Raw genomic sequence first — 26,407 nt, 5'->3', positions numbered from 1 at the left:
TGTGCAGAAGAAATGTAGTTGCAGCAGGTCAACAGTAGATGGAGAGTGAGACAGCAGAATGCTCATTCATACTGCACATTTGTACTTTTGTATTGCAGTGTAGAACTTAAAAGTTACTCTTCATGACTTATCCTTATTCCTGTCATTCCCTCAGATTATTTGTTGTATTTACCAAATTAATTATTTCCAAAAAAGCACATTTACTTCTCTCCACACACACTTGCGTACTTGTTCATGATTAAAGGCCAGAGTGGATGTTTTTGGCTGCAGCAGGAGCACAAAGACTCTCTTGGGTGTTGTTGACCCTCTTGATGTTGGCTCCTATGGGGATTGAAGCGTGGCAGCCAGCTACTGGCCACCCACAGAGTTTACACCAGCTGATTAATATCAAACCTTTCTGGGGCACTGGTACCACAGCTCCATTCTTCCTTGTCATGGTGTATTCCTGTTTTGCTTTCACACAGGTGTCTCAGTAAATACTTATGGATGTCGAATGTCAATCCTCTGTCAAGTCTTTTTGCTCCTTTCACTTCAAAGGATGCAAATGTCTTCTCCTATTTTATACCTCTCTGTGATTTATTAGCTTCAATTCATCGTTTTCCTGTTTCTGCCTTTGTGTTTTTGCTTTCTCCACATCTCATCACATGCTCACCTTGTTCCCTCCATCCCTCTGTCTGCCTGAAGTGTGCCAGCCTCGCAAACATGTTGTGATGATGAGGCCTGACCTGCTAGCCCTGTCCCTATTGGCTACACACCAGCCTGTCTCACTGCTCCAGTCTGCCACCAATCTCTCTGATTATATCTCTGTCTCTCTAGGGAGGCGTTGTAGCAAGCGAGTGTGTGTCAGTGCTTGAGTATGTATGAGTCTGTATGTGTGTTTGTGTGGCGGAGTGGGAGGGGTGGTCTCCCATTAGCTCCAGTTTGTTTAGTCAATAGCAGCAGGTCCCTGTGGTATTTTTAGCCTGTCCCCCCCTACAAGAATGGCCTCGCTCCTCAGCAGGGCTTTGTGCGGCTGAGGAGGTCGACATTGTTGCAGCTGACTTGTGACAGGCCTCGTTGTCATTTGACTGCACGAGACCACAAAGAGGCTGAATCCTTCCAGTCAGTTGTTGTGTTGGGAACAGTTCATGTCAGACGAGCGAGCAGGCTGTGAACAGAAATGACATTAAAGGAGATGAAGGCAAAGTGGACGATCTTCATCAGGATAAAAAATACAGTTAAACCAGTTTGTGCACGTTGAAAGAGTAACACATTTTTTAAAAACATTTAGATAAAGTATCTACAGATGCAGTTCATTTGCTAAAAATAATGAATAGGGATGCACAATATTGGATTTTTGTCGATATCCGATATGCCGATATATCGAAACCCCTTTAGGCCGATATGCAGATAATCACAAGTTTGTTTGTTTTTTTCACTGTAAAGAAAGCTAAGTCTATCCTGTACTGAAATGTATATGTTACTCTTATTGTGACGGTCTTATTTGTTTAAGAAACACACATAAAACAAGACAAAAAACATTTGATTTTACCAGAAATAAGAAATGTATTATTTTTTCAAACTCAAGACATTCAGTATTGAAATACAGAAAAATAATTTCTTTAGATCACATGAACTTTAAATGTACAATGCATTTTTAAACATAACCAAGTTGCATTTGATTATTTTAGAGCTACTGTAACAACCTGGTGACAGACACAGAGCTCTGCAGTGCAAATAAATGAAGTGCTACATTTTATTTAAGGAGCTTATTTTTCAGATGGAAAATGATAATAATCCTATCTGAATAGCACCTTATCGGCTGTGCTTATCGAAAGAAATTTTCATATCTGCCGCTACCGATAAACGTGTTTTTAAGCTTTTATCAGCCGATACCGATATTGTGCCGATAATATTGTGCATCCTTAATATTGAAGTCATGTTTTGGCTCTTATACTAATTTCTTTTTGCTGTCTTTTACTTTCAAACTTAATTAGAATAACTTCCGTTTGATGATGAAAATTCCCTTCCTGATCTCAGACACAGTTTGTAAGAAATCTGACTCCTGACCTCCTGCAGTGAGTCATGTTATCAGATTAGATTAGAGAGAAAGTGAGTCATGACATTGTGACCTTAACGCGTGTGTCATCGCTTAATGTTGATGACACGTTTCCTCACACTCATGATGCTGGTTGAATTTAACCAAACAAAGTAATCAGTGGTAATTGCATTTGCATCCATGTGGGTGTGTGTGTGTATTTACATGTGAGATGTTGTCCTAGTTTATTTTACACGATGCCAGGAAAAAAGAAGAATGTTCACTATCGAAAAGATTTGCTTAAAATTTCCTTTAAATATGAATAATATAGGAATTCATTTTCCTCCTTTTCCACTTGTTTAATTTTATGTGATTCTTTGTTTGGTCAAGCAAGTGTAATTCTTTTCATCCAACATCACATATCCTCCCTATTTCTTACCAAACATCTAAACACAAGGTTGTTTTGTTTTGTTTCTCTCTTCTGTTTTTTTGTCCTTTTCACCCGTCCGTTATTTTACTAGATTTACTGTCTTGTCAGGCTGAAGCCGGATTTATGAATCCTCTACATGTACATAAGGATTAAAAAAGTGGATCTTGGGAAGCATGAGAGCATTACAGCAAGGTTTTTAAGGATTACACCTCTATCCTGCTTTTCTTGAAAGAAGCCCTTCAGCCCAGAGGGGACAGAGGGCCGGGGAATAAAACAAAGAATTAAGAGGAGGGGCTTTGGTCTGAAAGGACACGGCCTTCACCCTTCTCACGCCAGAGCTAAGTCATGTAATGGTGTTTACATATTACCCAACATGCATACTGTTTTTTATTGAAAGCAGCTGTGCATGTAATCATGGTTGTTTTTTAAAAAAGCAAATCCCCCAAGAATTAATTTTTGGGATGTTTTCAGCTGCAGTGATAGTAGAAAAACAAGTCTTGCCTGCTTTCTGCTCTGTGGCACGGGTCTGCAGAGTCCAGCCTGGTCTGGTCTGGTCTGCACTGGTGAAGCCAACAGATGCCTTCCACCCTGGACCCTCACAGCAAGGCGCTTGTGGTTTCTCAAGTGCTGCTGATACTAATCGGATCAGAGATGACATATTGCCAGGGTGAAGGGGATTGTCATGGTGCAACTGGGTTGGGGGCGGGAGAGATACGGGGTTAGATCAGGATGTGTGCGCGCGCGTGTGTGTATGTGTTTTGTTTTAAAGGTACAGACAACAGCATAAAAAATTACCAAACTAATAAAGGGGTGATGTAGCACAAAATGTATTTGATATAAACAAAATATAAACCTGTTATTTTGGTCAATCAGTGATCAGAGGTATCCTCAATAATTATATTGATTTTATAATCATTCAATATACATAACATTTAGGAAATTCCATTTTTAAAGCAGCCATGATCCCTGTGTCAATGCTCCATTTCACACAAACAAAAATGTATGAAAGCCATAAAATGTAACAAAGACAAAGTTAGCTTTAAAAATACATGAGACAAGGTAAGATATATTATGAAATAAAGTTTGTCAATAAATTTATTTTTACAAATAAGAAAAAAAATGTTCACAAGACAGTACTTCAGTTGATGTTGCTCCTTTTTTGAAATATTTTAAAATAGTCTTTCTATACTTAATCTTTTGTAACTACTACAGTGGTTGTTATATTTGTTGAAAGGCATTATTTTACTACTGAAGACTGACACTGTCTCCAAAGTTTTTTTGTGATCAAATTTTTATTTGCTTTATGTTTCTGCCTCTCGGCGTTATACATACAAATATATATTTGTGCACGATACAAAAATAGAGTCCAAGTTGTAAAAATTTACAAATGTAAATAAAAGTGCAGTAGGTAAAGATACAGATATTGTGATCATAACCGGAATACAGATTAAAGGTATAATCATCTACAATAACTGTCAAGGTGGTAAAAGTGTATAAACAACCGAGAAAACATATAAGGAAAATATTAAAGTATATAAATAAAGTAAATTAAATTAAAGAAATCTCACAAATAATAAAAAATAAATTAAAAAACAAAAAACCCAGATCAAAACCCACCCATTTCCCAGATCCAGATCCATAAAGTTCAGTCATATGTTACATAACCTCCGTGGAAGTCCACGGAGGTTAGTTAAAAGTGCATCCCACTTCTTTATGGCAGAGTCTTTCGCTCCATGAACTTTAGCTATTGATAGCTCCATATAAGCAATGTCCAAGTATGTCAGAATCCAAGCACGGTATGAGAGCGAGTGTGGAGGTTTCCAGCGTTTTTTCCCAGCAGTGAGGCCTGCCAGCAAGGCTTTTCTATTGTCCAAATTTTTGTGCAGGTTAGATAAGTCATTCAAAATAAGTACAGCAGGAAAACATGGTAAGGTAGTATTGAACAATTTAGAAAGGTTAAAGGCAATCATCTCCCAAAACTTAAATACTGGAGCACATTCCCAAAACATATGAAAAAAGGTACCAATACTTTTGGAAGAGCAAAAAGAGCACATGGGGTTATTTATGAACTTCATTAGGTCAAGCTTTCTAGGAGTTAAATACACTGTCTCCAAAGTTGATCACTAACTCAACCCAAGTTTGTCAAGGTGATACTGTACACATGATACATACTTAGCACACTAAGCAACACTGTGCAACATCTAAGATCAAAGATCAAAACCATGAGTCTGACAGAGATTGAGGAAAAGAGAAATTAGTAAGAGAATAAGAGAGAGCAGAGTGTAGCTATAGTGTTGAAAATACTCTGAGTTTCACAGCTTGTACTTTTTGTAGGCAGTCCCCAGGCCTGAAGAGCTCATGAATAGTGTTGCTTTGGTGATGCCGAGTTAAACCCATTAGCTGGAAACACCTGCGTTTTCTCTTCTGCTTGAATTCATACGGCTGTTTAATGAGCTTTCCTGACTGGTTGACATCCAGACCTCAGATCAAGACCTAAACCTATTATATCACTCTCCTGGCAGTGAGCAGCACTGGTCAGAGGCCTTTGTCTGCTCGTACATGCCATTGTTGTTTCAGATGGTGTGGTATTAACTTATAGTTTGTGGACTTTCAGATTTTATACACAGAAACAGTTTTCTGTTTATTATGTTGATGAAGGTGGAAGGTTACTTGTTGAGTGCACATGAAGGAGACAGAGCAGCTCTCTGTTCACTTTGGACCAGAAGGTCTTAGCAGATCAGTGGGGGTCTGGTTAAGTGGTCACGGTGTAACTCATAGATCCTGTTAGACCGCGATGAATAAACGGCTGAGCTTGAGAGTGAAAAGCATGTTTGTGTTCTGATGTGTTCAGATGGACATATGGTTCACGCCATTTGCCCACATGTTGTATTGAAAACAGTGCCCTGTTTCCTCTGTGACCTCTTTATGGGTTTGTTTTCTTTCAGGAGCATCCCCGTTTTGTAACTCTGTTAGCTTCTCAAAAGTGACAACTTAACGCTTTTCTTTGTAATTGACACAACAAAATTTGGATATCTGTAGGCCTTGAAAAGCTCATCTGACAAAAATAAGAATTTACCTTAAGATCTATAGAGTTGAACTGGTGTGTTGCTACTTCTGGCATTTCATGGACAGTATGATTCATCAAATGATAACAAAAAGTTACCAAATATTCAGTGGATACCTCAAAATCATTTGGATTGAGCCAAAGTTACAATACAATTATGTTCGCCTGTTGTTTAGTGTTTAGAAAACACTTGATCCCTCTACTGTGTGGATTTCTGGGAAGCAGGCCGATCATCATGCACCGTCAGGCTTACAGTGAGAATAAGAAGCGCCTTCAGCTGAAATTTATTTAAGTACTCTCTTTGTCCCCACTGTCTGAATGCTGAGGAGATCAGCTGTTTCTATTGTCAGTACTGTGTGTGTAAAGACACATGTGTCTCTGTCTGTTTTCACTCTGTCATCACAGGTCTCAGACACCCATCAGCGGGATTTCCGCTTTCCCTTCATTCGTCTTACTCTGCTAGTTACAGTTTCATGTTTCCGTCCAGTTGTGGTTGTATCCATGGGTCTTTGAATAGATGTAAATACACAGCAGGGGAAAGCACTGAGTACACAAGTAACTAAGTGGTTGTTAGTGGCTTAGGACGGATGTTAATGGAGGAGGAGGCTTAAGCTCAGCTGTGGTCTCTTTTGCTGGGTGTCTTTTAAGATGCTGAGAAGGAAAAACACACTGATGTTGACTTTTTTTAACAGCTCAACAATGTGTGTAACATTATTCAGGATGAGTCGCTTGCTGATAATCCTGACACATTTCCCCATGGCATCCTATGCATCTTAATAGGACGAAATTCTTTGAATCACATGTTCATAAACTGAAACAGACAACAAAACCTAAACAAAAATTAAAAACTGGGAGACATATCACATTGAAGTATGACCTACATATATTTTTATTTAATCAACAGTACTTTCCAGGCCGTACAGTTGTGATGAACCTGCTCAGATCTGTGGACACTTGGCTGAACCAGTGTGGAGATGAGATTTCCTATGATGAACTCAAAGAGAAACTGGAAAATACAGCAGAGGTAAGTCAACCGAGCACTTTAGACAGTCTGCATCAATATTGTGATGAACTTCTCCTTCCTCCTTTTTTTTGTTTTTTGTTTTGTTTTTCTTAAAGAGCCACACACCACTTTGAACTGGTTAATCTATTTTCATTGTTATGGTAATGAACATTGGAGTCATAAGAGTTATTAGTCTCATATAAATGCAAATTGTAACTTTTTGAGAACAAACTTTGTGTTTTACAAAGAACTTAAAGGGTGACCGGGCAGATAAGCAGTCGCAGGGAAAACCAAAAGCAGGGTCTCAAAAATACACCCAGACTGATGTGATGTGATGTGAGGACGTCTGTCGGGGAACAGCACGTCACTCCACTGACAAACCAAGGTCACTTGTCAGTCTGGCCACTTAATCAGTTCAAAACCACCTCTGAGGCCACGTTGATGCCTTCTCTGTCGAAGACATGTCTTGAAATTTTTGATAAAAACTCGCAGCATGCGTGGGTAAAATAATCCAGGTATATCAATATGTACTTTGTTCCTGTCTCTGTGCCAGCACATACAGCTAAGGATCTATGTGCTGTTGTCTTTGGACAGAAGCCTGCATGCCTCCAGTTTACGCCCCCATACAAATTGAAAGAGTCACTTACTTACATCATTAGCTTTTAGCAGGCAAATCAATTGATCAATGAATCAATGAGAAGGTATGAATAGACTCTGGCCCAGAGGAAATGGACTCTCCACACACACACGCATTCACATACGGAAAATCTTTACTATTGACATGTGAGTAACCCTGTCAATCACACAAGTGATGGTGATGCAGTGTGGCAAGAGAAACGACTTTATGTCAGAGAAAATATGTTATTGGATTCAACTGTGGTGTGTGGTTAGAGATCTGGATAGCTTCTGTTCATTAGTGGAGGGCTGAGCCATTAACCTGATATTGACTTCTTATTGATCAAGGAAACTACACGGAGCAGCTTTCATTAAGTTGCACAGGTTGGACGATGTTGTAAAGACTCTACATTTTTAGAGAGTCTCTGGGATTTAGGGAGTACCTCATTTAGGGGGAATGCTGTTGTTATTCAACATCTTTTCAATTATCGACAAATTCTGTGAAAAGTTTCTGTCTCAGGGCTTCTTCACTCCCCTGTGCCCTATTCTGTGGCACTTTCAACAAAATACTTTCATTCCTGCTGAGGATGTGCTGTCAAGTTAGTGTTGAAAAACACATCTTAATAATGGTTCGGTTTATGTTTGAAGACCTTTTTTCCTCCTTCCTAATGTTGTTGTGATCTTTTTTTTTCCAAGAGACACTGTGTCCTAGGGTTTACTTGGAAAAATTGTGGATAACTCCCCCTTTGAAATAGAGGGTGTTACTGTTGGTTGTAAACTATATACCATTATTATTTTTTTTGAAAACAACAATGTTTTAAAAAATATTTGTGTAGCACAAAACATGAACTGTCAAAATATTTGGCTAAAGCAAAATGTAGACACTTGGCTAACTTAACCTCAATTTATAGTTAAAATACCAAAGGTAATGCATGAACATTATAAATTCAGCTTGAAAAATTATGAGCTGGCTAGAGACTGACCAAACTGCTAAAATTAAAAAGCTAAGTTAAAACAAGAATATAGATATGCATAAATAGTTCTCAAAAGATAAGCTCAATATCATGGATGAACATTTAGACTTGCTTGCAAATTAGAATTTAACAAAAGTTAAATTAGCAGCCGAAATTATGAAGAAACACAAACTACAGCTAACTACAGTTTTTGAAAAGCTAGCATTTGAAGATTAGCATAAAGCTATGTACAGAGATTCAAATAAGCTAGCTAAGATATGGAATAAAATATTTAGTAACTGGCTAAAATAATGGACAAACAAGTAATTTAGCTCCACAAAGTAATATGAAAATACTCATAACAAGCTTAAGTATTACATGAAGTTTAAATAGCTAGCTTAAGCTGTCAATAGTAGGGTGACTATATTCTGAGACCCCAAAATGGAATACTGCAAAATATCCCAAATTACTCAAGTAACTTTAAAAACCATTTATTTAAAACATTCTTTTTCTGTTAAAAGAGAAAAATTTGACAGATGTAAATGTGAAAAATGGCTCACAACAAGCTCAAATAATTGCTCAAACTATATTTCTCTTGTGCAAATTGAATGCCTAAAATACACCAGAATTAACGCCTCAAAATTGTAGTTGAGCAAAAAGAAAAATAAAGGTAATAAATAATGGCTTAAAATGTAATAAAAAGACAGAGGTAGCATGTTCATCATTTTTTTTTCTTTAGTCTCTTTTTGTTGTCTGGGTGCGGTGCAGTGCAGGCAGAGGTTATGTTTTCTGAATGGGTGGCCTGTGTCTTCTGCGTAATGGCGCATGTGGCGTGAATGCTCAACATTTTTGCAGGTGGGTTCATAAGAATAATGCCAGTGGCTCAATGCAGGGCTTGATATTAATGGTCTAAAGCTGAGCAATACCCAGACTTTTTCAGGAATTTAATATAATCTCTCATATACATAATGTTACGACCAAAAAGGAAGACATGTCTAAGCAGATGAGGATGTATGATCACTCTAAACACAAGTAAAATGTCTCTTAAAGAATTAACACTTTAAATAGCTAGTTACACAATACATTAACAACTCAGTTATAGGTGAGGTGGAATTTTCATATTACTTTATGATTTTCCTTAATTAATTCTAAATTGACTCTATATGTGTCACAATAATACCTGTATTTGCCTTTAAGTTATCTGTACACAGAGACAGTGTTTTTCCTAGTCTGGGTTGGATCCGATTCACATGTTCTTATCTCCTTGAACACTTTTTCTCACACTGAGTTACCAAGCTATGCTGAACCCACTGGCTCATAGACAGACATAGCAATCCCAATCTCAAGAATACTAAATACTGAGCACACGGACTGGCCTGTTAGAAGTGACTCTGCATTACACTGGGCACCCATGTGTACTGTCTGTCACTTCTCCTCGGCCGAGCTATATAAACTATTTCAACCTAAGCCATCTGAGTCTGCTGAATCTTCTTCATCAAGTGTCAAGATTCCTGAAATTTCCTCAACAATAAGCTAATATTACTATGCAATTAAAATAGAGCATGAGAGCAAGGTTGTGTTTTAAATTTAATCCATCAAAAGTTGGAATTGTAATTACAAGCTAAAAGATGGTAATGGTTTTGTGATTCTTTCACAGGTTGTGGGGTATGGGTATAGACCTGGACTAACTCAGTACTTCTTTCTTTGAATCAATACACAGTTTTGTGTTAGATTTGGTTAAACTCTGTTGAGAGTTGGTTCAGTTACTCTGAAAAGAAAGTGTATTGTTTTGTTTTGTTTACAGAGAAAGACTAGAAAGCACAAGAGAGCACAGGGGAGAAATCTAATTGAATAAGAGGTGAACTCCAGTTATTGTGTTTGACAACATGGAGGTTGTTGCATTTTATTTTCCTCTTTTGCATTTCAGGAAAGTAGGAAATATATGAAGTAAAGCCATAATTACTATCGAGGTCTTTTTCCTTCTTTACCTCAATATTTATCTTTAATTTTGTTTGTCTGCTTGTTTTTCCCTCTCTCCCAGTCTTCCAATGCAGCTTTGCCCGACGGTGTGCGGTGGGTGGGCTGTCAGAGTTCACAGCCCCACCTGAGACGTTATCCATGCGGGGTGTGGACTCTCTTCCATGTTCTTACTGTCCAGGCTTATAACAATGAAAGCACAGGTACACACACTCAGACACACACACACACACATATACATAAACAGATATTTACAGTATACTACTGCTTTGAGAGTATTAGTGGACAAATGAATGATTGATGTTTAATACCACCTAGAGGAAGGACTGAACAAACACTGACACAAAAACATAGACCTTAATGATGTTTTTTTTTACTTTGATTCTTCTGTTGTGTTGTGTCATTTTGTTACACCTCAAATTGAGCCTAATTGTGGCTGTGTGAAAAGGGATTATGCTAGATTAGTGGAATGTGGCTGGTTAAAAAAACAGGCAGATGACCGGAGGCTCCGCTCTTGTCAAGAACAATAATCTCCCTTCAACTCTAACACACACACACACACACACACACACCAGGCACACACACACACACACACACACACACACACACACACACACACACACACACACACACACACACACACACACACACACACACAGAGGTTAATCCAGAGTTTTACGGACCATCATGTGACCTGCAGATGGACTGGCCAAAATGGGTGTCCATCTGGCCCCCCACAGACCACCAGCTTAATGGACATACACTCACAAACTGCACAGTGTTCACTGTAGAACTTCATTCACTAATATCCACTTATACACAGAAATTATTAAAGTAGTAAACACACTTGAGGATGTTTGAACTGTTTTTTGAATTAAACTTTCCTTATATCTTATAAATAAACAGATGCATGCTCACACACACACAAACACACTCGCATTCCCAGACACTCTCCCACTTTCAGTTCGGTTCATCTGAAGGTCTTGCTAAGCTGAGAACAAAAGCAAACAGGTTCATGAAAATATGTTTGCATACTGTCAAAGCCCTGAGACAACAGCCTGGCCACCATTCACACAGAGGGTTAACGGCCTTTAATCTCCAGATTGGTTTATCCTCTTCCTATAGTGTGTTCGTCTCGATATGGGTTAACCCAGCTCTCTTTGACTCCTGGCCCACATAACCGTGGGAATCCAGGAAGCTGTGGACCTGCACATCCATTAGCAAGCAGCACATTTCTGTGTATGTCAGAGACAACCAGCTTTAAGGGCAGGTGATTGATTGTGCTGTATGCATGCGATAATGACCAGTTGTTCTATATGTTAAGAGGAGGAGGTAATCTGTGGGATTTTGCTTGAAACACACTCGTCCATCCTTAATAAAGGAACACATTCAGGACACAGAATAAAGGATTTGTGATATTTTTCTAAACAAACACAGCACATGTTCATCACATTATCATCTCTTACTATAAACTGTCCTTTCTCTCCAGATCCCTTGGAGGTGCTGACTGCAATGAGAAGTTATGTCCACAACTTCTTTGGCTGCAGGCTTTGTGCAGAGCACTTTGAGAACATGGCGAAGGAGAGTATGTCGGAGGTGAACACATTGTCAACAGCAGTCCTGTGGCTTTGGTCAAGACATAATCGTGTCAACAACAGACTAGCAGGTAAGAGTCGGTGCAACCAGTCATGTTGAGATGGTCTTTTTTTACAACAACTGTTTGTGTAGCCAATGTAGTGTGGTAGCAGCTTGCTAAAGTGGCTCAGCAATATGGAAAATTTTAACACTTGTCACTGATAAGTCAAGCAGCGTTAGTACAATTAAAAATATTTGATTCTTTGTTTTGGGGTTAGGAAAAGTCAGAAAACCTGTTGTTGCCGGATCATAATACCCTGTCTGATTCTCTCATTGAGGAATTCAGGTTAAATTAGTGGTAATCTCAGATCGGATCAATACTGTTGTCGGCAAACACTAAAGCCCAGATATTGGTATCAGTGCACCCCTTAAACCAACTTTTTCTTTTTTTTCTGTTTTTAATCAGTGCCGTGATCACTTTTTGCTGCTCAGAGTGAACAAAGCAACAACAACCAGACAGCATTGTAAGACCAACACACTCATCGGTGTACAAGTCAGGATAGACCATAGACTGTTTATAGAGTTGACAGTGTGGCTCCGCCATTTATCAGTGTATGGTTTTGAAGCCAAAATACCACCGTCACAGGGGCAGCCATTGGCAGCAATTGCAGCCAGAGTCTGTGCAGTAGAGACGATGAGGAATTCTTGGAGAATCTGAGTGGAGCTGGGTGACAAAAATAATATTTTTTTTTTCTTTCGAGAGTCTAATCACTTCTTGACTCTACCTCTCGACATATTTTACAATCCCCGAAAAAAATATACGAGAAGGCGGCTGTCAGTCATCGTTAAACGTTAAGTAAAGCCTCGTTTTTAACCTCGTACAACCAATGAAAACAAAACTTTTCAGAAAGAAGAGGACTTGAATACAAGGTAGCCAAATGATATCTTCAAGTCACCACAATAATCAGACGTGAAAAACATTTCTACGAGGTGTATTAATTTTTTAAAGTTTGACCACAGCCCATCTGGAATGACTGGGGAGCCAGATTTTTTAATCTATACTGCGGCCAGCCACCAGGGGGAGCAGTTTTGTGGAGACCTCACTTCGAGCTGAGCAAGCGGACATCCATATTTTTTACAGTCTATGGGATAGACACTTGGCTGTGTGTGAAACTAACAATCAGAGCATCAGGAGCTTGCAATGCAAGACTGGGTGCTGTATTTCTAACCAAGTGGCAAGCACAGGTCCTAAGAAAAGAAGTTGACACAGAAGTGTTAAAAACTGCAGCTCCTTGAGTGTCCACTTAGGGCTGAAAAGTCCTGACAGCCTCACACTCATTCTTAAAGCCCATCTTTAGAGCGAAATGAAAATGTTTGAAAATGTCTGTCACACAAAGACAGGGTCAGCATCCTACATCATTAAACTTCAGAAACCAGGTGGAGACATCACTGAGACTATGTCCATGTTTTTTACAGTTTATGATTCTTGCAGATCAGGTTACTGTCTGCTACAGAGAGGGCGTAGCAAGCAAGCTGCAACCTCTGGTCTGAGAATATGAGACAATATGAATATGTTTCTTGAGTGTTCGCTTGAGACTGGCTTCAGAAGTAGCAGAAGTCACATACACACCAAGCCAAAAAAAGCTGTTTTCAAAGCAGAAATTAACCTATTTACAGCCTGGTTCAAAAACGTCTCCTGTCTAAGTCGCTAATTTTACTACCAGCTCTCACTGTACGGGGGTGAATTTTTTTCAAACTCAGCTGTTCAGAGGATATTCAGATTGTGAGCTCCCCCAATAAGAGGCACAGCTGAGGGTCACGTGACCGACAGGCGCCCTATGGCTGTAGGCGAAGCCCTTGCCACTACCAATATGGCCGCAATAGCCGATGTGCTTAATTTTCCGTTTCAGAAACAGACGGGTGACGTCGGCAAGACTACGTCCATGTTTTACACAGTCTGTGGTAGCAAGTCATGCTTTTGTTGTGAAAGTCTGAACTGAACATCATATGAGTTTTTATCAGTATTTTTTATGATGGTGATGAGTTTATTTCTAACTTTTGATCTTGAAAAAGTACATTCAAAAAAGTACAATTAGTCTTTAAATGGAATATTGATTCAAAATTGATGAACACCGACAGCTCTGTTATTCATAGTTGGAAAGACAAAGTAGTGTAGCTTAGGCCCATCTTATAATTGATTCATTATACACACCTGAGGGTGTTAAACCATCTTAGTCCTCCCACCTCTCCCAAAACATCATGTCTTCTTTTTACACTTGTCCTCTCTGTATCCCAGCTTCAACTGTTTGGGGTCTTTTCTTTGGATCCAGTTTCCTCCTAGCATTGGTGAGTCTTTGTAATACGACTTAGAGGTTAAGGGGAGGAGGAAAAACGGATCCTCAGATCAGACACCAGCTGTCACCCTGTCTTAGTCCTTCAAGTATCATCTGCTTCTGCCTCACCCATTTTCTCCTGAACCCCCTCCATCCTTCTCACACCCTCACCATCCTTCTCACACACCCCACACTGTGCCCCACTACAGTCTCGAGTCATTGACCATCCTGAAGTTTGTCTCCTCCAGTCTTTCAGCACTTGTACCTTAAAACACCATTTGATGGCGAATCCATTTGGAGTCCATTTAAACTGAACGTTTTTCCTTTACGACTAAGATTAAGAAAATGTTGTGTTCTCGTAGTTTGCAAGTTTTATATCTGGTCCTTATTCCAGACTTTTTTGTCTTTTCTTCAAAGCTCTATCAACACATCACAACCAAGTGTTAAACAGCTCCCAAACATCCCTCCTCCCTCATCAGTGTTCATATGATTTTATTAAGCCCACTTTGTTAAATCACTATCTTTTGTTTGTGTAGACTGCCCCCTCTTCTTTTTTCAGGGACAGCTTGTGTCCTTAACAGCAGGGGCCAGAAGGACACCCGTGCCCGCATAAGTCTGCTCCCCAGACACTTAAACACTATTCAACCCTCCACCTACATCCATCCATCTTCTCCTATTCCTCTGTTCCTGTGGCGGTCCTTCTCTCTTTCCACTCATCATCCCCGGGGACTCATATCCTCCGCTTGACAAGTAATAGCCAAGCATCCTCTCAGGATGGGTCCCCCAGGAGCCAGTCCTCTCTGCCCACACACACACAAACACACATATAATTCCCAAGGCATTGTGTGACAGCAGGTGGCAAACACCACGACACAAGCCACACACACACTCCCCCCTCCTTTTCCTCCCCTGCTTTCCACACACACACACACACACAGGCTTCCAAGCATGGGTCAAGTTGTGGCGTGTGGCAGGGGGAGTTAGTCATGCTAGAGGGTGAGTCGAGGGGTCCACAGGGGATAAGTCGGGTGAATCAGAAGGAAAGAGAAGGAGGAGTCGAGGGTTTGGCTGCGTTTGTAGCAATGAGCGTCAGCTTCTCCCTGAGGACAGCACGCTCCATCCCTCCATCCACTCAGCCCCTCCTCTTCCCTTTGCCTAAAGTGGAGCTCTTTAGCAGGCCCCCGCGCCTCTCCTTTCAGGAGCAGCCATGCATGAAAGAGCAGCTATTTGTAAAGCAGCCCAACAATTAATTTAGCTGGCAACAAAGAGGCCCCAGGGCCCTCAGCCTCCTTGCAGCAGCAGAATTAAGAGCGGTGGCAGCTCAGCCCTGTTGCTGCTTGTCAACAGGCTGAGACTGATTCACATTTCTACAGACAGAACGGCTCAGCAGGCAGGGTCGCCTGGTGGACTGTTCACATGCAGCGATGCTGGTTGTTGACAGAAATGCATTTTTAAAACAGAAGAAAAAACAAACAGCATAACATCATTTAAAAATATTTACTTTATTGTGAATTTCACTTTTTAATTTTTTTCCCCTTTGTGACAAAAACAACAGACCAATAGGTAACTCACTGTTAGACTAATTAGGTTACCTTTTCCCCAAATGTAAGAAATAAAGCAGAAATATTTCTTTAGCAGTTAAATGTAAGAATTACATATATTAAAGCAGGATTATGACTGAATCAGTGTTAGGGGTTAGCTAACGAACAACTTCTGTTTGAGGAGTTATTATTCTTTTTGTCTGCTCTCTTTGCCGTGTGCCTCTCTAATGTGCACACACCTTGACCCATGTTTGATTTACATAAGCTACAAGATTTCAACACCAGTTTTAGATTATAAAGACCTTTATGTTTCCAGCAGATTTGTGTCCCAAAGCCAGAGTGTTGGATTCTTTATCCAGTAAACAGAAGCCATGTTGCCATGTTTTAGTTTTTGTCACAGTTATTTAAATGAGCATAAAAATGTCTGACAGCATTTGTGCTCCCCAGCAGCCATGATGGCTCTGGATGCAGGGCGGTGTAGCTGATCCTCACTTACAGAATTAGTGCTGAGGAAGCTAGTTTGACGTGCTGAACAATACATATTTATACCTGATGAATATGTATGAGCGGCAGTGATGACATCCCAGTGACAGGCCTTTGTGGCAATCTCAATCTGGCTGCTATGGCTAAAGTCACCCTGGCCACAAACGTGGCAAGCTGATTAGAATAAGGAACGAGATCTGAGGCATCTGGGGGCGTGAGCGTGTGTGAGTGTGTGTGTGAGAGAGAGAGAAAGTGTGTGCATGTGTGTGCTCTCACCTGCTGAAATGTGTAAAAGCCCCCCCACACACATGCACACACAGGCTGCAGCAGCCCATCCAGGACACAGTAAAATTGATGTATCCTTTATATAAAGTACTGTATGCAGAGTACATACACACATGCATATGACTGAGATTAATCTTTAGCGGTGGGGGAGGATGGAGGTGATGGAGGATGTAAATTGACAGCATTGTAAAGTGACAGACCTGCTGCTGCTCTGCCTTTTCCATCCTTACACACACATACACACACTCACAATGCATGCATACACACATTAACAATAGCAGGTTGGTGACCCCAAAAAATTATTATGAGATACTGACCTGTGTTTCTGTTCTTGCAGGCATTTGTGATGTGTGTGTTTGAGTCGGTTTGTTTTTATCTAAGTGTTTGTTCCTCATCCAGTCTGTTTGCATAGATGTATCATGTATGTGTGTGTGTATGTGTGTATGTGCATATGTGTGTTAGTGACTAAACCTGTTAAGGGAGAAAGTTTTTTAATTCATTAGGAGGGTAACTCCCCTCTGAGGTTTCTGTTGCTCTCATGTTCAATTTGGAGATTGAACTCTGCTTTCAAAGGGGTGTGAGAGGACGAGACAGGTGCACCAAGGTCTGCCGCCTGAAAACAGGGATAGTTTGTGTGTGTGTGTGTGTGTGTGTGTGTGTGTGTGTGTGTGTGTGTGTGTGTGTGTGTGTGTGTGTGTGTTATGTCTGTGTGTGTTCGCACGTGTGTATGCATGGGGAAGCTGTCCACTTTGGCCACATCTATTATCTCACCACCCCTCCCACTGGGACATCCCAGAAGCCCATTGATCATTGTTAGACCCTGTCACATACACACATACACACATACACATACACACACACACACACACACACACACACACACACACACACACACACACACACACACACACACACACACACACACACACACACACACACACACACACACACACACACACACACACACACACAATATCAATCCCTAGATTACATGCTCACAAACAGGGGCAGATGATTTACATATACACACTTAAAACACATACATACACATATGCATATGGGCACTTAGTTTTTACGAGCGCTGTGACAAGATCAAATGGGTTCAGCGCAGATTGCATCCAGTCGTCAGAGCACTTACATCCTCAAGTTGACGCACCGACAAGGAGAATAAAAGAAACAACAATGGGAGAAGCAGCTGAAGGGGGTTTTATCTTGTATTTCCTGAATGTTAAATTGAATCCTCATTCACCCAGCGCTCTCTGACCTTGTATATCACCTGCTGAAAGTTAGTGAGGCATTTATTAGTTTGTCATAGTGCAAAGACTTACAAAGCTTTAGTAGCTAAAGAAATGTGACTCACTGTTAAAGCACTAAATCCTGCATGAGAGCTACTTAGTATTAAAATTAACCTCAGTGAAGTTTTGATAGTTATGCTTCTGACTGTAGATTGCACCACAAAAACTGTTTTCTTGTCGAGAGACTTTTGCACACTGCCATTGCGACAAACTTAACATTTAAATACAAACTATGCCTCTCCTTTTACGCACTATGACGGATGATTTATGGTGAAAATTTCAGAATTTTTGAATCTGGAATTCAAAATAACTTTATTCATAAATTTAAGATTCAGCAGAGCTGTACTGTAGCTGTCAAAAAAACAGTAAGAAAAAATCATTAATAAGTGCTTAATGGCTGGAAGTTTTAATCTAAAGCTCTCATTTTTTATTCATTTCAACCAATCAGACATCTTTTTTTTGTCAATCGGTCTTTCTCTGTAAAGAGATGAGGACCCTGTGTCTCATAACATTAACACTTCTTTTTGTTCGCGCTTTACCATGTTTTATTTTTCTACACAATCCCCTCCAGCATGGGCATCTATTGAGCAATCATCATCCAAGATCCCTTTGAGCCTTTACTTATATTCAGCAGACATTAAAACACTAATGAAAAAACCAACAAATCATTTCCTTAGAAACACCATTAGCATTTGGTTTAAAGCTCATAAACATATTGGAGACACACTCTCCATCTCTCAGTTTTCTCCTATCTGGGGGAATTCACAATTTACCCCAGGCACAGATGATAGTGGCTTTAAGAAACAGGCTAACCAAGGGTTGCAGAAACTAGGAGATTTATATGCTCATGGTCTCTGATTACATTTGATGACCTTTGTTTTAAATACTCTATCCCAAAGAAGCACTTTGTAAATATCTTAAGCTAAAACATTTCATTTCATCAAAACAATATAACATTATACATGAACCACCACTGTCTTGTCTAGAGCAGTGTTTCCCAAACTTTTTTCCAGGTGACCCACATTTTTGGGGAAACAAGCCATGGGGACCCAATCCAAAATATGTAATCTGTAAATCAAATGACAGGATAAAAAAGGGTGCTTTAATCATGTTTCTGCATCATTTACATTTTTTGGAGTAGCTAACAGGCCTGACATATTTTATTAGCTAGGCTTACACTCTGAAAATACTTGCATTTTTATTACGGGTTGGCCCGCTTGCTTTTCAGAATTGCATCCCCGTCATGTGATATTAAGGACAAGATATTAAGACGCGATGTTAATCCAGAATAAAGGTAACGGCATCTTTCCATGTCTTGTTTTCAGCCTTTCCTCTGAGTGCTGTAAAACAGTAGGAAACATAAGGTGGTTTGGATTTGGTTGTTTGAGTAGCACCAGCAAATGGCTTCAGACTTTTGAAAAACAGTTGCATGTTTCCAGTTAGAGTAAACGTGGCGATGACCCTTCACAATGAAAACATAACCAGCTATGACAGTGTGGGGAGCCAATCATCCGTTAACAAATAAAGGGGAAGGGAGACTTCTTCTGGTAAAGGGAAGCGTGAATTTTGTGTAAACATTTTGAAAACTAATTTGGTGACCCATAAAAAATCTCTGGAGACCCACCTTTGGGTCAGGACCCAGACTTTGGGAATGATTGGTCTAGAGGGTATAATTCTTAAACGTATGAATGGTAGATGGCAAATTTCAATAATATATGCTACACTTATTTCTCATGAGAAGGAATCTTGCAGTGACAGAATGAAAGCTTGGATTTCAGATATTAAGGAAGATATAGGTGAGGATGAATGGGTGAAAGCACAAACACAAACTAACTGACAAACTGACATTCCAGACACCTGTGTCAAATGTTTAACTGAGAAAGGTACCTTAATACATTGTGTATGGGTACGTCCCAAACTGGTGAATTTCTGGAAAATGGTTCTTCGTACACTTAACTTTATCACTGGTACCCAAGTAACTTATCTAGCAAAACTTTGCATCCTGGGTCTATTTCCAGCTGACTTTGTGGCTAGCTCTAAAAAAAAGACTCTGATCAACTTGGGTCTCCTGCAGGCCAGAAGGATGATCGCTTTATCTTTGAAAGAGACTGAAGTTTTTTCTGTACAGTCCTGGAAAAGGGAAATGATACGATGTGTTACAATGGAAAACTAACTCATGTTATAAGAGGCAGAGCACAAGAATTTGAAGAGGTATGGACCCCCCTAATGAGCTTTCTTGAACAACAACAATGACAATGAACTGTGGAGTGTGACAGCCACATTTATTTATTTATCTATTTTACTTATTTTTTATATATCTATTTTTTAAAAAAATATATGTATACTATTACTGTTATCATTTTGAACTCTTGATAATTCATTTAGTTACTTTTTGCTATTATTTATTTATGTATTACTGTCTATATTGTTTTTTTTTTGTTTTGTTTTTTTCTTTTGTTTTTGTTTGTTTGTTCATGTTGTTTAAAAGAAAATGTTTGTTCCTTTTTCTAGTGTATTATTATTGTTTGTCTGTTAAAAACTAATAAAAACATTGTTCAAAAAAACAAACAAACAAACAAAAACAGTTCTTTTTGTTCATCCCTGCAGGAGCTCTGACTGAAGACCCTGACTTCCCAAAGATCCAGTGGCCGTCTCCAGTAATGTGTCCATCGTGCCACACAGTAAGGGCAGACGGTGAGCACAGGTGGAATAAAGAGCAGGCTCTTCGTTTCCTCCTGTCCTACTTCTCACCCAGCAGTATCCTCACAGGTACGGTGGTGTTTACAGTCTGGAGCTCTAGAAACGTAAAATCCTACTGCTTAATTTCTTATTTCACATTTTCATACTAAGCAGCAGCAGTATTTAAAAAGCAGTGATTGAGTAGGTTTTTTTGTTCTGCTTGAATGACTTCAGTAATAATGTTCATGTCTTTCTTCTTCTCGTCCTGTCAGATTACCTGGAGAGTGAGAGTCAAGTCCTGGAAATACAAAAGCAAAAACAAATCATTAGGCAGCAAAACTTAGAGGCTCAGAAACATGAGAGAAAGATCAGAGAAGCTGTGGATTCCATCAAACCATCACAGCCCGCTGTGCAGGAAGAGGAGGAGGAGGAGGAGGAGGAAGAGGGGCCTCAGGATGCAGTCGTGGCTGATATGGGAGAGGAAGGTGGAGAAGCAGCAGAGATGGAGGCGAAGCCAACCCCCTGGGCTAGACCTGATGTGAACATAGGTCCACGCCGACGGCGTACTGGCAGGCCGAGCATTGTGGGGATGAAGATGCGGGAGGTGCCAGAGGACATTGTGGATCTGGACTCATTCGTCAACGAGCACTACAAGGCCAAGGCTCTCCAGATGGCCGCTGCACGGGTCAAACAACGCAGCCTGCAGAGGAAGGAGGAGCAGGAGCCGGGGCCAGTGTTCAGACTTGGCATGGAGCTTGACGCCGGGCTTGGGATGGTCGGCCTACAGCCAGTGGATGCAAACTTTGAGCAGAGAAATCGGCTACATAAGCGTGAACTGACAGACGGGTACTTTGAGGAGGAGGCTGAGATGAACCGCAGGGGACGCTGGAGGATGTCTGTGCTGAGCATCGGATTCTCTGAGCTGGACATCAGCCTGTGTGTTATTCTTTACTCCCTCTCCTGCATGTGTCTTCTGGCCATGTACCTTTTCTTCAAAAACCGTCTTAGGCTACGGCGAGTGAAAGTGGCCTCACCCTGAACCAAAGTGAATCTAAATTGGGCCTGAGGGCAGTGACTGACAGTCAGTAGGGTCATGTAGGCTAAGTTTCAGGTCAGGGAGATGTGTCAAGCTAACAGGTGTTTAGACATCCACTGCAGCCAGAGCAGGAGGCGGGATGAACCTGAATTTTATAGATGAGTGTCTGACTGAGGATGAAGAGGAGGGAAACTTTAAGGAATGACTTAAAAATCTTTAAAATTCAGGAGTTATTCAGTCTTACTGCAAATATGGCCTAGATTTTAAAGAACTGGTGAACTGTGGAAGATTTGTGCGTATAAATCTTCACATTCACCAGTGAGTTTTTTGTTTGAAAGGTTTCGCTGGACTCTAGAAAATGTAATTAAGCTTTTGATTTTGTTACACCACTTATGAAGGATTAAACCCAAGACGGTTTTAACTATATGAAGACAGAAAAGTGATTTTTGTTGCTTTGCCGGCATTATGTTTGTAGGAGACGTATTTCCTTTATTTAATTTCTCATATGTAAAGAGGAAGCCCTCCACTATTACCCTGTGCTCTATGACCAAAAAGTTGTAGTTTAAATTAATATGAAGTGACAGTCAAAAGTATTTGAATCACTTTGATGATTATTTAGGGATTAGAGAAAGTGATCTCTTCCAGTTGTATGTTAAATTACAGGTGGATGTATTTTCTGCAGTTTGATGTTTTCTGAGTCTTAAGCTTTATGCTTAATGTAGTAATCGGACAGTTTTACTGACATAGATAGCACCAGTCCCTGAATTTTTACTGGGTTTTTTTGTTTTGTTTTTTTTTAATCTGTCGGAGTGAGACAGCTGGATATTTTTGTTGAACATGTGACTGGACAGGCGGCTCCTCACTCACCTGAGAGGAGCAGATTTCTGTTTTTGGTTGGAAGCTCTTCTTCAAGCTGCTCCTTCAAACCCTGCACCGAGCTTTATGCGACATCTGTGAATATTACATCAAACTGCTGAGTCCTCACATTACGAAGCTTCTCTGTGGAAGTATTGTTGAGGGACATAGAGATCACACTGGACCATATTTTAAACACTATCATCAACACAATGTAAAGTCTGAGGATTAACAATCTCACTAACACTGATTTTCTGTTTTCATCTTTGCTTCTATCTGAATCAATAAATTTATTTTTGATAAAGAGTCTTTCTTTTTTTCTGTCACTGACACAAGCTGTTTCTAGTGTGTCAAAATGTGTTTACAGAAGCTTCCAGATTACATTCACTGCATGTTTGGAAAAAACAAATATCAGCTAGTTTTGTTGTTTTGACCCAGACTACAGGGGAAGGCAAAACTAGGGTGGTACATTTAAAATGAAGGGGGTTCAAGCACCCAAGGTTGGAGGAAAAAGCCTGTTGCCATCTGCTGTGCAGCGCAAGCTAAATCCTAACAATTTCATTGGGATTATAGCAAGTGAGTAATCCAGCTTTCCTTTAGGACTAGAGGGAGAGATTACCCTTGAGGATTAGCTCCTTGCAGATAATAAACTTTATTAAAACGCAATCGGCTTTTGTAGGGCTTCTTCCCTCACACACTTGGAGGTGGGCTCTGTGGGGGAGGTTTGATAGGGACCCTCTGGGTGGGTAAAGGTGGATGAAAGAGGGAGGGGCGATCAGATGAAGAACAGGGGTTTGATGTTGCACGGATTACAAGACGCCCATCTGAAGGACAAGTGAGGCTTGATCTTGGGCTTTGTGTTTCCTTGAACGATGCTTTGAATTCCCCTGACTCCTGCCCCTTACCTTCACCCTCAAGTTGTCACATGCGCACACACACAGGCACAACACAAATCCCACACACTGATCTTGACTCAAAACCTCACTCCAATCCTTTATCAAGACCATCGGCGCCATGACTGGTTTTGACGGTGAATTAGTTGAATTAAGGCAGTTGATTTCCTTAACACACACACACACACATACACACACACACACACATACACACACACACACACACACACACACACACACACACACACACACACACACACACACACACACACACACACACACACTAGAGGATGATTAACAGCCTGACATTAGAGCAGAGGAGCATCAGGGCTGGGCAGCTGTGGTGGTGTGACTCTGTCAGGTGTTAATACTTTGATGATCACCAAAATGAATGAGATTGTCATGAGAAGCTTCTTCATTTAAGGAATTTGTTTTCCAAACATTACCAAATACATCATCCCACATTATTTTAGTGTAGGCTCTTATAATTTTAACATATACAAACTATCAAACTGCATGAGAGAAATATTGTTCTGAAACTTTTTTTAAGGGTTCTCATTCACTTTTGTTGTTAAATCATGACATGACTTTTGGTCTTAGAGCATTTCAGCCACACCTCTGATCTGTTAATCTGTTTAAATGTTTACCTGTGTTTCTTATAGGATTGGAGTCAGCAATGCTTTGTTGCTGCTTACTCTACAGAAGCTCTTTATCAGGAGCCCGGGGCCTCAGCGAGCTGTTTGAGTTCTGCTGCTTCAGACTAATGATGGTTAATGAGGAAGTTGGCAGCAATGTAATATCTGCCTGCAGCTTTGCCAAGGCGGAGGTGAGTGGTTCACATCGAGGACAGGGGCTTCAAATCTAAATCAGGACACATTTAGGGATGTCTGTGATCCTGTTTGGTCTGAATTCAGGTGCAGAATCGATTAAGCCGTTTTTACAAAAAAGGATTTAACTTGAATGATGATAAGTTAAAACAAAGCAACAGAAACATTCAAAGACGTTAAAAGTTGAGGGGGGTCAGATGAAAGACAAGTCTACATATAATGTAAACACAGATTCGCTAATATAACACATCCTGAGGAAGCTTGAAGGCTGTTCAGTAAACTCAGATACACATTTTGTATGGAGACAGCAGATTTAGTAGATTTAGCAGCACAAGCACAACACGGTAGCGACGATCGTCACAACGGTACTGTTGTCCTGTTGTATGCGCGCGCGCGAGGCTGAGTGTGACGTCAGCGGTTCAACTGAAAACGCCTGTTTCCCCGGCAACGGTGTCGGCAGCGTTTCAGGAAAATCCCACTCTGGAGGCCGTTTTTAAAAGTTTGCGTTGTAGGTGGGCTGAAACGCTGTTTCCGTGTAAACGCGAGGCTAAACGCAACATTACTTTTGCGTTTCACCCTAAAACCGTAGTCGTGTAAACGGCCTCTAGCGTTAAAAATGATATTTGCTTAAAAATTAACATATTCAATTTTTAGCATTGTTCATTTGCATCCCTGTAGATTTTTTTCATATCAAAAGCTGGAGATTTACTAGAGCCTGCTTTTCCAAGCTGGAGGAAGAACTTCAAGATCAACTTAAAAAAAAAAACATAAGAGAAAAAGGTAAAGAGAAGTGCAAACAGAGTTTTCAATGAAGCTCAAGCATCCTCATATGAATAAAAACTCTTCTTTTGCCAAAGCTTTCATCCTTCTTTCAGGAGCCTTTCACTCAAAACGTCCAGATTACCTTCCTTCAAAGTTCCTCTGTGTCTATTCACTGTACAACAAATGTTGTGCACAGAAATGTTGTTGTGTTATTGTGTTATGAGACTCACAGACTGAAGGGTAAAAAGCTCACCTTGCTGCCCTGTTGTTGTCTTCCATAAATTAGACAATGTGGGGTTTTATAGTCGCTCTTCTCCTGCATGCTCTCTGCCTCTATGTTTATTACCTCTCTAGTATTGATATTAAAATGCAGAAGGGCCTTGATGCATTTTTCTGTCATCTCTCTTTCTGGCTTTAATAATACTATAAAGCTTCCTGCTGTGGAAGGGGGTCTGAATAAATTATGAAAAGGAGGTTAATATATGGTATTGGTATATATCACATCCAAACTAAGCCAGATCCCCTTTCGCTTTGAAACATTCAGCCTTTTAAAGCAGGGAGTCAAGGGGGTCAGATCCATCTCATTTTACTGTGACAGCCCCTCCCCCTTTCACGTGCTCGTTCATCAGCTCATCTCCCAAAAAAAACCTCATCCCTCTGTCAAAGCTTGGGGTTATGATTACTTCTATATGTTTTCTATGACTTCTTGTAAGCAAAGAGCAAAAGGGGATTAGTCACAGGGTTCATTATTTTTTTTAAGTTTGTTTCAATGTTATCAAGTCTACAAGTTTTGTCAAGTTTGGCATACTTGGGAGCTAGTTTGATTTTACTGACAGGCAGACACAAAGTAACTGTTAGCCAGGAGGCTAAAGGCCCAACGCAACTTAGGTTGAGTCAGTATTTCCAAATGGCAATCACCACAATTCAGTTTCAGACTTCACTGTAGAAACCAAAGCGTGGCATCGCTAAGACCAGGCAAACAATTTACACGGCCCACAGCTTACAGGAAGTGTAGGTTACTAAGCTTGAGAGAATCCAGCACTTATCTCTCACATAGTTACAATTCACCCAGCTGACACCCTCCTGTCAGTTCAGTGTGAAGATTCACACCTAGCTTTCACTTGAGAATCTGGAGCTCATGCCAAGTGTCTTTTGCAAGAATCTGATTATACTGCAGGGTCTTCAGGTCATCTCATTCAAATCCTTATTCTCAAAAGCAAAATGAGGAGCTAGTGGAACTTGATTAAACAACATGTAAGCTGTTTGTTTCCTCTAACTTGGGAAGCCAAAATTAGGAAGGCAGGCAAGTTTTCATCAAGGTGTACTATATGTCCTGTCTCTTTCAGTCCTTTTGCAATTCTATGAAAACCTAGCAAGCAACATTTCCCAGATACTTAAGTGTCTTTTGAAAGACCCTTTACCCCTGCAAATGCCAGAAAATCCCAATCAATTCAAAATCTTTCAAAAAAAATCCCAAATCACAGCAGATCTAGAGGGTACAAGCTAATTCATTCTGATCATCTTTAAGTGACTGTTAACTTCATGTTGCACTTCCATTAATCTCACACTGCCAATTAGATTTTTTTTTTAAAACCAATCAACACTACAGCTTTTGAAATAATGCACCTCTGAGGTATATTAGTTGTCATAAGAAAAGCTCAGTTCAAAGTTTTGAAACTTTAGCAATAAGATAATTTGCTTCTCATTCTTTAAGTCATGTTGAGCCCCTTGCAGGTTCCTTTAAATCGCTGGAAGTTAAACTTGAAATACTCCTTTTTTGCAGA

General features: G+C 40.2%; 1 protein-coding gene across 1 annotated transcript in view; it reads left to right on the top strand.

The window, feature by feature from the left end:
* qsox1 (quiescin Q6 sulfhydryl oxidase 1) overlaps window positions 1–22,386 on the top strand; it is a 31,380-nt gene extending 8,994 nt beyond the window's left edge. Inside the window, exons 9-13 of the mRNA XM_074667349.1 lie at window positions 6,416–6,535; window positions 10,124–10,262; window positions 11,549–11,725; window positions 20,179–20,340; window positions 20,523–22,386. Of these exons, the coding sequence (XP_074523450.1) occupies window positions 6,416–6,535; window positions 10,124–10,262; window positions 11,549–11,725; window positions 20,179–20,340; window positions 20,523–21,289 (1,365 nt within the window). The 3' untranslated portion in view covers window positions 21,290–22,386. The remainder of the gene's footprint in view (window positions 1–6,415; window positions 6,536–10,123; window positions 10,263–11,548; window positions 11,726–20,178; window positions 20,341–20,522) is intronic.
* Window positions 22,387–26,407: the final 4,021 nt, after the last annotated feature.

This window comes from Halichoeres trimaculatus, unplaced genomic scaffold, assembly GCF_033239565.1.
Source record: "Halichoeres trimaculatus isolate MK-OKI-2021-1 unplaced genomic scaffold, fHalTri1.1 fHalTri1_scaffold_4, whole genome shotgun sequence".
Classification (NCBI taxonomy): domain Eukaryota; kingdom Metazoa; phylum Chordata; class Actinopteri; order Labriformes; family Labridae; genus Halichoeres; species Halichoeres trimaculatus.
The sequence above is the reverse complement of the archived record's forward strand: the minus strand, read 5'-3'. Positions and strand labels throughout refer to the sequence as shown.